General features: G+C 35.0%; 1 protein-coding gene across 1 annotated transcript in view; it reads left to right on the top strand.

Moving 5' to 3' along the window:
• Positions 1–12,854, top strand: part of LOC138695876 (cytochrome P450 9e2-like) — a 31,273-nt gene that overhangs the window by 3,419 nt on the left and 15,000 nt on the right. The window contains exons 2-4 of the mRNA XM_069820206.1: positions 3,345–3,757; positions 9,029–9,190; positions 10,027–10,223. Coding sequence (XP_069676307.1) covers positions 3,367–3,757; positions 9,029–9,190; positions 10,027–10,223 — 750 coding nt within the window. The 5' untranslated portion in view covers positions 3,345–3,366. The remainder of the gene's footprint in view (positions 1–3,344; positions 3,758–9,028; positions 9,191–10,026; positions 10,224–12,854) is intronic.

The raw sequence follows: 12,854 nt of genomic DNA, 5'->3' as shown, positions 1-12,854 counted from the left end.
GGGTGCTAAAAAGGTCACTAAATCCCTATTTAAGCAATATAAAAGTTAAAAGAAATTGTTGTTGAAAAAGAGTTAAAGTCGCTAGATTGGCAACACTGAACTAACCTGTCCGCGCATCACGTATTTCACCTGTTTATGCGATGTTGCCAAATCCTTTTCACGTGAACTTAGATTGCATTTGAACCAAGGTAATTTGATCGCAGAAAAGTTTTATACAATAGAAGAAGTGTCTGAACTAGGTTCACTTTTCGATCTTCGATCAAAGTTGATCTTTAGTCAGGGAGTTTTATACAATTGGGCCTTAAACAGTTTCTCTAACAAAGATTGTGATACTGAACTAGGGTGACCAGACGTCCGGATTTCGCCGGACATGTCCTGCTTTTTAGTAACCTATTTTGAGAGCGTCCGATCGGCTTTTTACGATAAAGTCAAAATGTCCGGCTTTCTGCCTTTCAAGAACATAATGTACCAAATATTGAAATGCAGTACGTATATAAGATAAAATCTGAGGTCAAAAGTATGTGTTTCTGTCGTTATATGAAAAATATGTACCGTCAACGCGGGCTACTTTGACCCTTAAGGTGTTACTTAAACCCAGAAGAAAAAAATGTTTTCGTCGATGTAAAATAACAGTTTGGTGTCGAAAGTTGTGGCTTTTTTCTCTGCAAACTTTCATCTATACAAATATTTTTACCTAAGTTACTCCAATGGTAAGTAAACATTTTTTTCTTCTGGGTTCAAGTAGCACCTTAAGGGTCCAAGTAGCCCGCGTTGACGGTACTTTATGAATTCTGTGCTCTAAAAGAATTAAAGGGTTCAGAGCCATAATGGGTCAAGCGCCATTTATTAAAAACGAAGAAAGCAGAGGTTAAAGTTAAGTGAATACCATAGTTTAATGAAGACTAACATAGCATTTAGTTTTAATGTGCGTACTTTATATTACTTGCTATATGTTTCATTGAATTATGGTGACTATTACACTCTTACTACGTCATACTACTTTTGACCAATAAAACGGTACGAAAGGACGTATTTCAACCAATCATGGCTGCTTATCGCACAATTTTATCGCGTCCCTAGCATTTGTTTAATTTTATCGCGTCCCTAGCATTTGTTTCTTTGTTTGCCAACATTTGAAACTGCGCTGGTCTGGACGTCAAATATATATATATAAAATTACAAACCACTCCAGTCGATGCACAGCAGTTTCAAATATGACTCGCATTGGCATTCAAGAACAAGAATTAATCAAAATCACTGATCATACCTATGCATCTTCTGAAATCCTATTTACAAATAAATGAAGAGCACCATTCGGAAATCCTGAATAAGTTCAATACACCATGTAGGCCTAAATCAACAAGTTCCACTTCTATTACGCATACGTCCAATATAACATCAATTGAACCACCAACCACATTCAAATTTGAAAAATGTACATTCAATAATTATTCCTTTTAAAATTATTCATGTTTATTTTTTATGTCATCGTCGTTAATTGAAACTTTTCTAACACTTATGTATATTAGTTAGGTTATGTTATAGCTTCTGCTATATGATATTATGGATAGTCACGTATCAGAGATTGTTTAATATTAAGATTTATTGAAAATTATCTGTCAAGTGACGTTGAATACTGGGATTCGGATAATTGAAGTGGAATGAAACTGTTTTAATAAAAATGAAACTGAATCAACAAAGCCTTCTTGACTAGTAACATTGCCATCATGTATAGATCGAGAACTTCTCGACGAGAGGCATTGCTCACTACTGCCATCTAGCATGCATCTAGCGTAATATTTGTAATGTTGAGATGGTACAATAATACATTTGAAGACAGTTGTATTTTCGTAAGTCAATTAATATTTTATTGTATTGGAGTACTTCGTTACTTCTAATCTTTATGTACTTTCTTTTAATCGTGTAATAGTCAATTAAATCCCACTCGAGTTTTGATTTTCTCTAGATAAATCAAAACGTCTAGTGAGATTACTGTTGATAACTTCATTTTAACCCTTGTTTTCTACGGTTTTAGTAAATGGCGCTTGGCGCACTATGGTTCTGAACCCTTCAATTTGTTTTGAAGCAAGATAACGCATTTTTTTTTAAACAATAGATTTTCAGTGGAGTGCATTTTTGAGCGGTTTGTGAATGTTAAATGTTTCCAAACTTTGCTGTATTTATGTCAATAATTTTTTTCAATAATAACTGCACAAAATGCCAATCTTGAAAGGGTATTTTCACTAATCAATACCCAATAGCCAGACGAAAAGAACAGCTATCAGTAGGAGTAAAGGGTATTGTAACAGTACAATATAATTTGAAGCATTTTACAAGTAAATAATTTCACACCTATTCATTGAAATGCCCAAAGCTAATGAAGGACATTTCCTCTTCACAGAAGTATGAACAATTCAATTGTAAGATTAATAACAATGGAAAGCTTGGTACTGTGTATGCTTGTTGGTTTTATTGTTCTCAGTGAATGAAAAGGAATTTAATGTGTTGTCAGGCTTTTTTCCAAAACGTCCTGTTTTTTTCTTCAAATGTCCTGCTTTGGAACATTTTGATCTGGTCACTCTATACCGAACAGATTATTTATTATTATTATTATTATTATTATTATTATTATTATTATTATTAAATTTATCTTTTGAAGAGGTGGAGAAGTTCAAATATCTTGGAGCAACAGTAACAAATGTGAATGACACTCGGGAGGAAATTAAACACAGAATAAATATGGGAAATGCGTGTTATTATTCGGTTGAGAAGTTTTATCATCCAGTCTGCTGTCAAAATATCTGAACGTTAGAATTTATAAAACAGTTATATTACCGGTTGTTCTGTATGGTTGTGAAACTTAGACTCTCACTTTGCGAGAGGAGCATAGGTTAAGGGTGTTTGAGAATAAGGTGCTTAGGAAAATATTTGGGGCTAAGAGGGATGAAGTTACAGGAGAATGGAGAAAGTTACACAACACAGAACTGCACGCATTGTATTCTTCACCTGACATCATTGGGAACATTAAATCCAGACGTTTGAGATGGGCAGGGCATGTAGCACGTATGGGCGAATCCAGAAATGCATATAGAGTGTTAGTTGGGAGGCCGGAGGGAAAAAGACCTTTAGGGAGACCGAGACGTAGATGGGAAGGTAATATTAAAATGGATTTGAGGGAGGTGAGATATGATGATACAGAATGGATTAATCTTGCTCAGGATAGGGACCAATGGCGGGCTTCTGTGAGGGCGGCAATGAACCTCCGGGTTCCTTAAAAGCCAGTAAGTAAGTAAGTATTATTATTATTATTATTATTATTATTATTATTATTATTATTATTATAGAACAACAACATAACTAGCAGAGATGGCCATTCTGGAGTGGATGTCTTTCTGGGACTGGCTTCTCCTCCTCATGGGCCTGGGATTGTTGCTGTATTACTGGGGAATGAGCACTTACAGACGTTTCACAAAGCCGGAAGTTCCACATCTCAAACCTTTACCTTTCGTCGGTAACTTGGGGACCACGATGTTCAAGAACATAGCCACTCAAGACCTGATTAGAGGGTTCTACAACGGGCTGAAAGATCATGGCTATGGAGCCTGCTTCATGTTGCGACATCCGATTATCCTGGTTTGTGACCCTGAACTCATCAAGGCAGTTGCAGTGAAAGACTTCGAGTTCTTCACAGACAGAAATACAGCTATAATGGAGAACGGGGATCCTCTGTGGACAAAAGTTCTTGTCAACCGTAAAGGTATGAATTACTAAAATTTAAGCCATATGGATTCTAATTTTATTCTATTTATATAATATAATTGTAACACATGCATGCATACATACATACATACGAGCTATTCCATCTCAAATCAACCGAAATATAGAGAAAATTGACCTTAAAATTTCTAAATACAATGAAACTTTTTTTGTCGTAGAGAACTGTGATACAATGCTTTGTGCAAAGTTTGAGGCATCAGAACTTCATAGTGTTTAAATTAAAAATATTTAAATTTGTCGTATTTTCATAAAATTGGCAAATTTAAACTGTTGTAGCTCCGTAACCATTTCACTCAATGATCAAAATCGTAGTTTATTTTTATGCTGAGAAATTAAAGTTTATATTGATATATAAACAGATTCCCTTACTTTTTATTGAAATGGAGAAATTTAGATTTTTCCTCATTAAGACGCCTTTGGGTAGGAAAATTTTTTTTAGAAATATATAGTTAGATTCCGCATTGAAAGTACAAATAAACATATTTTTACTGGTGCACCGTTGATAAGAAAGTATTGAAAATATCAAATAAAGAAAATAAATAGTACGCGCGTAAACTAACCGACTGTGAGACGGGAGCTTAGCCGAGACAAGCAAGGCCAGGAGACAAACACGTGATGTGTCGTCTAGCAGTCATGGCTGTGCTAGCTTTATCGCAGGTTTTCATAAACACAGGAGTAAAATGACGCCCAACGCTCGCTTATCTTCAGCTCTCGGCCAGTGCATGCGGTACTGCGCCGTTCAAGTCTAGGCGTGTGAAAATAATCTATTTAATACCCTCGAAACTTATTGCCGAGCCACTAAGCAAACAATGTCGAATCCCTCTTAATAATGCAAGGTTTTTTCTCAATATTTTTTACATTTTTACAAATGGACAAAAAGTCTAAAAGCAAGTAAAATAAAATTATCTGTCTCTCTGTGTACAATAAAAATAAGGATTACTTCTTAACATAACCTACCAAATGTCAGCTTCAAAATGAGCTCCCGTTCAATGTTCTGCAGTAAATGGTTCCAGAGTTCTGAGCGCTGAAAGAGGCTTGTTTTTATAAAATACGCTAAATTTGTCGCTCAATAGTACGAAAACCGTTTGACTTTCGATAGTATATTTTTGAAAATACACTGTCCTCAGCACCTTGTATAAATAGGGAAAAAATTAGAGTATTAAAAAAATGCGAGGTTTTTTACTCATCGATTTCATATGGAATAGCCCATACATACATACAAACACACAAATTTATTGTACAGCTTGATTCAGGGATTTTGGCCCTTGCAAAAAATAAGTGGATAGACTATAAATCTGTGCATTTCGAACTGGTGGATGAAGGTCAAGCAATGGACTGCAATTTACACGTATACTTACCCCATTCCTGGACCACTCTCCTCAACTGAAATCAGCTGGGACAGCCGAAATTACCAGTGCTTCAGTTCACAGTTTTCAGTTCAGCGACTCGTGCGTGGTTTGTACGTATTTACGTGACCTTGATCAACCAGTTCGAAATGCACTGAGGTTTTTATAAGAGCGAGTTACTCATCACTGCTGATGGGCAGGGTCGCATAGGTCAGGCCGCACAGTCATAACTAGAGACGAGAATTCCATGCAAATGCATGTTTTTATAGGAACATAGGACATACCTCAAACTTAATACTTGTCCATTTCACTACTTTTCGATTTTAAATTTATGTACTTTTTCCGTGCATATTTGGCCTTTTTGGGGATAAAAACATGCATGATGCATATTTAAGCAATTTTTAGCTTAATCATGCATATAATATACATTATATTCAGTTTAAATGCATGTTTTAATGGTTTAGTCACTCAGTTTCTCGATTTTGATATCCTTTATTTTAACTTTAGAAATCAGGATTGAAGAAGGGAAAGAAAAAGAAAAGTTTGCATCCATAACTTCTTGCGATGCCGAGAGGCCATTCTCTGCCTACAAAAACATACTGCCTGATAAGCGCAGGAACCTCACAGAAACCAATTTAGAAATGTTGTTGTTAACTGTGAGAAAAAAAGTGAAGTGAAATAAGAAATTTGGAACAAAAACGAAAGTGCATATTTTAATGTATTTTTCGCTTGATCGTGCATGTTTCATAGTGCATGAATGCATGCATATTTTGGGATTTTATAGTGCATGAAATTCTTGTCTCTAGTCATAACACCTAAAACTTCCTTCTTATCATGTCGAGATATACCCCGTCTTAAAAACACAATATTCTTCCACACGCCACGTTACTAACCACTAACTTACATCTGTTGACTAAACACCCATGATGGATGACTTATATTTTCTTGACATTGAGTGTTCCTTAGCTATGAGCATAGAAATTATTTTAATTCTTTCTCTTCCCTCTTACCCTCTTATGCACGTTTGTGATTAAATTTCTTTCTTATGACGCAACACACAGCTCGCTCACTAGCCAAACAAGCAAGAAGAAGGGCCAATATCATTGAATCGAGCTGGACACACATTCAAAATAAATACATATCTATTGTAACATTAGGGCCTAATATCACTACTGTAGGCCTACATTAAGTTGTCTCTATTTTCGTTAACTATCGAATGTTTAATCACATATTTCGACGCAGGATTGTCATACATCCCGAAAAATCAAAATTATCTGTTATTATCGCCGCGCTCTGGTTAACATGTCGGCATCATAGAATAACGTGCGGTGTGCTTTTAAAACATAATTTTGCCGACCGATTGTTGCTCTGTAGATTTCACTCTAAGCGTCATGTTGTCACGTCTATTTCCTCGAAAAAAATAAGCACTGGTTTGTTATATTGTTAAATGGCCATTATTATTATTATTATTATTATTATTATTATTATTATTATTATTATTTCATATACGAGTACGTTGACATTCTTAACTCTTAATAATAACTCTTTAATAATTATTTTTAATCAAATACCTTAATGTTCGTCCTCAGCACAAGACATTGCAACTTCGGTTTTAGTACACGTGGATTAGACAAGTAGGTGTCATTTAATAATGGAAGCAGCTTATTGGCTGCAATATTGAAATTGAGGCGAGTGATTGGAGCGGCGACATAAGAAATTGAAAACAATAATACAATTAAATTTCAAAGACATGCCGAATGTTATGCACGAGGCCGCTCAAAGACCTGCCGAATGCCATGAGAGCGCGGCGATAATATATTATAAATATTTCAGGTTCCATTAAAACATAACAAAAATGAAAAGAGATTTATAGCGCTGTTGTAAAGTAAAAAATCTCATTTTTTTCAGTTATCAAAGATGAAAGATATTTTTAAATTGTCAAAGATAAAAAGGTATGCAAAAAAATACGCGTCTTATTTCTCGTGTATTCCTACTTCGTCATGCATAATACAAAGTGAAAGTGAAATAATCCTGCAGATTTTCAGAGCGAATAGCTCATGTTCTATGGAACAAAAAAGTGTAATACTATATTGGTAGAAAGCTCATAGTTTTCTTAAAAAAATGTTTATTCCCAAATGTTTAACATCCTCTTATTCGGTAACTATTGTGAGTAGGATCGCGATTTTTTTTCCATATCAATAGAAAATCTAATAAAGAATCATTTATTTCTCTGGCGTATTTCCATAGCATGGACGGTTTTCATGTAAATGTAATTTAAAAACCATTAATTTCAAGCCACTGAACGATGCAACCAGATTGCAACGTTGTAGCCAGAGAGGGAGGTTTGCGGTGGGAGACAGCCCTGACTTCGTATACCTCTTACATCTGTATTACGAGAAGAGGACTGTGTTAGCGGCGATGTTATCAGACTGCTGAAACTTCCAACTCAATTTTCTATATACATCTTGATTACACAACTTTTAACACTGTATCACTTCGGAATATGTATGATAAGACTTTCTTGTGTTAAATTTTAATGTACCTTGTTAACATGTTTCGACCTATTTTCGGTCATCTTCGGAACTGGTCGTTGTTGGTCTTGGCGCCTCTTGTTTCCTGTGTGGGTGCGTTCGTAGTGTAGAGTCAAAGAGTGTATGTGTTTTGAAATTGAGTTGTGTGTTGAGAATATCGTTGGGATGTGTTTTCGTGTATCTGTATATTTCATATTGTTCTAGTGTGTTGAGTTTCTGGCTTTTTGGTTGGATGTGCAGTATTTCCATGTCTGTGTTGATGTCTCTGTAGGTGTGGTTGGCATTTGTGATGTATTCTGCATATGTGGAGGTGTTTTGTAATGTTTTATGGCTGTGATGTGTTCTTTGTAACGTGTTTGAAATGATCTGCCTGTCTGTCGTATGTAGAAGTTGTTGCAGGTGTTAAATTTGAGTTTGTATACGCCTGTGTGGTTGTATTTGTTTGTTTGTGTTGTTTGTGTGTTGAGATGTTTTTGTAGAGTGTTATTTGTTCTGTATGCGATGTTGTAGTTTAATTTCTTGAATGAGGTTGCAATTTTACGTGTGTTTTTGTTTTCGTATGTTAGTATGATGTATTTTTTGTGTTCTTGTGTTTGTGTTGTATTCTTCTGTTTTTTGTGGTTTTGTTTTGTCTTACGTATTATGTTGTCTATTATGTTGGGGTTGTATCCGTTTTCTTGTGCTATGTATTTGATTGTGTTTAGTTCTTCGTTGTAATCCTGTTGATTCATGGGTATGTTGAGAAGTCTGTGTACCATTGTTCGGAATGCAGCTTGTTTGTGTTGTGTGGGGTGGTTGGATGTGTTGTGTATGTGTGTTTTTGTTGTTGTGGGTTTTCTGTATCTACTTTGAATGTGTTTGTTGTCTACTTTTGTTATTGTGATGTCTAGAAAATTTATGGATTTGTTGTTTTCAATTTGTAATGTGTAGTGTAGATTTATGTGTTGGTGTAGATTTTGGATCTGTCTTTTGTTTCCTTTGTATAGTACATATTAGTATGTCATATACTTATTTGTGCCAATTTTCTAATTAACTGTGCATTTAATCACAAAACGTAATATAGGTTTTCTATTCATTTAAGTGTACCCTATCGTCCCTTTCAATCTGCAGGATTATTTCACTTCCACTCTGTGTAGTTGGCGATTATTGAATTTAAAATCTGTCCCTATTTTCCTGAACTATCATATGGTAAGCCTATTTTTCACATGAAATTAAGTAAAAAAAATCGTGACCAGTAGAGTAACAGATACAATTTGTATTCTACGAAGTATTTAGTCGTCTCTGAGCAGACGTAGCAAAAACAGGCTTCATTAAGCGACCGCGAAACGTGCTCTATTGGTTGAATACTTAATACCTAAAACCTCTTCAATTCAGGTCCAGCTTGGAGAGACATGCGATCAACTTTGAGTCCTGTCTTCACATCCAGCAAAATGAAGATGATGTTTAAGCTGGTGTCTGACTGCTGCCAACAGTTCGTTAATTTCTTAGAAGAATGCTACGAGAACACGCCCTCAAAGGACTATATCATTCAAAAAGGTGATTACTACTATCTGCAGTAAAATCCTGTTTGTCGCTATAGTTGATAATGTAGGCCTAGATGCCGGAGAGCTATTCATTTCATTCATAGTTTTCTGCCCAACGGCAGGTCTTTCACTGCAAACCCAGCATTCTCCAATCTTTCATATTTTCTACCTTCCTATTTGTCTCCGCATATGATCTATATATCTTAACGTTGTCTATCATCCGATATCTTCTTCTGCCCCGAATTGTTCTCCCGTTTACCATTCCTTCCAGTGCATCCTTCAGCAGGCAGTTTCTTCTCAGCCAGTGACCCGACCAATAATTCCTTTTTCTCTTCCTGATCAGTTTCAGCATCATTCTTTCTTCATCCACTCTTTAGAACATTAAGATTTTGTGGGGTTGCTGGTCATGATTGAGATTATTCTGACATTTAGAGCAAACATGTCGGATCATTGTAAACATGAGTTTCAGCAATAAAATAAAAGGGAGAGAACATGAAAAAGTTAACAAGTTTATGAGTTATGAGGGAAAAGCTTCATCACTGCACAGTGAACTACCACAGCTACGAATTTTGAAAAAATATATATAAATAATTTTTTAAATCATAAAAATATTTTTTTTATATAGCAGAAGGACAATGTTTTACACATACCAATTTTCATTAATGTACAAGATACAGTAACGGAGGGAAAAAAAAGTTGATTAATTCCAAAACAATTTACTGCTGTAAGCTGTACCTAACCCCTTAAACTCCCAACATATCGAAATAAAATTATTTTTAGCTCGTTGTATGACTGGATGTGTCAAAGAAAGAAAGAATAATTTCTTCCGTCTACTTTTCTGCTTCGCAGATGGCGATATGTTAATCTTGGAGCTCAAGGACTTCTACACCAGATACACAAATGACGTCATCGCCACAACAGCTTTTGGACTGGGCGTGGATTCTCTGAGACAGCCGAAAAATGAGTTCTTTACAATGGGACAGCAAGCCGTGAATTTCGGATCGCTGAGACTCCTTTTGTTCTTTGTAATGCCTAGGGTTCTTCAGGTCAGTCCCCATTTTTAGACTTATAATTTATGCATCAATTATCCTCATCGTCTATTAGTTACTTTCCAGTTTGATTTTGATTTTGGCACCTATTCAGCCAAAAGTGAAATTAATTTCGTTCAGTTTTTTTACAGACAGGATACCAGATCAGAGCTAGACACCAGGAATATTATAATACTAAGGGACAAATTCTATAGGAACTCCGAAGCACACAATTTTTGGAATTACAGAGACATCTATCAGAGCAATAGCAAAATAAAAACGCTAATATAAGGCGAACTATGAACGAAAAACTTGAACCCTCAAAATATTACTTTCTTGTTAGTTGTTTCTATTTATTTTTCAAATTCTACGTATATACACGTACATTATGTACATAATAATACACGCCTTCTTGTCAGAAGTAACATTTTTGACTTAATGTGTTTTGATTGTAAGCAGAAGCGTACTTACAAATCTATATGAATGTATTATACATGAGTAACTAGAAATAGAAATGACTGATTTACTGTGGTAAGATTTAGGCGAGTTTCCCTATATTTCAATTTTAGCATGTGGATGTGAACACGTGCCAATGCTATTAATTTCTAAAATAGTAGGAATAACTGGATAATATCACTTATATGAATTTAATATATGTATAAAGTTTTGTGTTATCATACTTTATTAGGTAAAAGTATGATTAATGTCATATAGCGAACCGTAAGTTACGTGTATCATAACATAATAGACGTACTGAAGAAAGAGAAAAGCTTCCTTCACTTTTCGGACAGGATAAATACACTGCCTCCTGATTACAATATTCAGAACTCTGAGTGGAGACCCTCACTAATTCACTAATTAATATAAAACAAACCCCGCATTCACCAGCCGCCAATCCCATATTAGATATTTCTACCTATATAGGTAAAGGAACGAAGATCACTAGAGGGTCCCAGGGAAAAAATAGTTATTGGAATAGTCTAAACATAGGAATTTAAGAATGAAGAAAGATTAAAAAAACGGAAGGATAATCTTGTTAGATAAAACGTCAATGTAATATCAGTATTTAAAAATGTTATGTTTTATTTAACGACGCTCGCAACTGCAGACGTTATATCAGCGTCGCCGGATGTGCCGGAATTTTGTTCCGCACGAGTTCTATAACATGCCAGTAAATCTACTGACATGAGCCTGTTGCATTTAAGCACACTTAAATGCCATCGACCTGGCCCGGGATCGAACCCACAACCATGGGAATAGAAGATCAGTATTTAAAGTAAGAGGAATTGAGTAATTTATTTTAAAATATGTGTAATAGGTATATAAGACGATTGCTGCTATCTATCGTTCTGACAGGTAATCTAGAAAACGGAAGGAATACGCAATCAGTGAAGAGGTATTTGCAGACATTAATCGGTATGCTTGACCTAAACTTTTGTTCTATATGCCTAGAAATGGTATCGATTGAAAAGAACCTAGACTGAAAAAAGATGTATTTGAAGACAATTCGTGAGCTTTCGATTACAAAGTATGTAGAATCTAATTTAGTGTCTCCTATCGGGAATACTCGTACACGATAACTGAGGATGTATTTGTAGGCAATTGGTGTACTCGACCTAAACGTGTGTTCTACAAGTCTAGAAATGTTATCGATTGCGAACTATGTAGAATTTAATGTTTGGTTTAGTTAAGAAACTAAATTCTAATACCTCCTCTCTCATCATACTATACCGCACACCTAATACCAGGAGACAAATTCTATAGGAACTCCCAAGCACACAATTTTCGGAATTACAGAGACATCTATCAGAACAATAGCAAAATGAAAACGGTTTTATAAGGTGAACCAGGGATGAAAAACTTGATCCCTCAAAATATTATTTTTCTTGTTAGTTGTTTCTATTTACTTTTCCAATTCTACGTTTATACACATACATTATGTACATAATAATACACGCCTTCTTGTCAGGAAGTAATATTTTTGACTTAATGTGCTTTGATTGTAAGCAGAAGCGTACTTACAAATCTATATGAATATATGATACATGAGTTATTAGAAATGAAAATGAGATTATGTCATTGCTTCACATACAGACTTTTTTAAAGCTGCAGTTTGCCATTTGATTTATTCGTTAATATTAGGGTAAGTACACGTTGGAGCGACGATAAACGATAAAAGAAGCAGCGATGCTATATCAGAGAGAATTGAAGCATGCATTGTCATTGAGGTGTGCATATTGGGTTAACGATAAAAAGCGAAGATGCACGATAAAAGCGACGAAAAAGATGAGTTCCATTTTCTTCGCTCTTGTCGTTCATATGATCTCTGATTAAGATAATATTAATCTGTATAATTACCGGTGGTTATCAATATATCCCAAATATTAATCGATTTATTATTATTTCGGCGTATTAAATTAATTATTGTAGATATTGGCAAATTGATCAGTTGTGTATTTGTTCGTCATATGTTATGTGATCACAAGAACCAATACAACACAACGAATTTATACTATCTTTGGGATGAGAAACGGTTTTAATTTTGTACGTATTTAAGTTATATTAACCTTGAACTTAGCAGCTGATATTTCCTATATATCTTCTTTCATTAAGTGGATGCACAGAATATCTTCTACTGATAAATCAAAA

Source organism: Periplaneta americana, chromosome 3 (assembly GCF_040183065.1).
Source record: "Periplaneta americana isolate PAMFEO1 chromosome 3, P.americana_PAMFEO1_priV1, whole genome shotgun sequence".
NCBI lineage: Eukaryota > Metazoa > Arthropoda > Insecta > Blattodea > Blattidae > Periplaneta > Periplaneta americana.
Note: the sequence above shows the minus strand (reverse complement) of the source record. Positions and strands in the feature narration are given on the sequence as shown.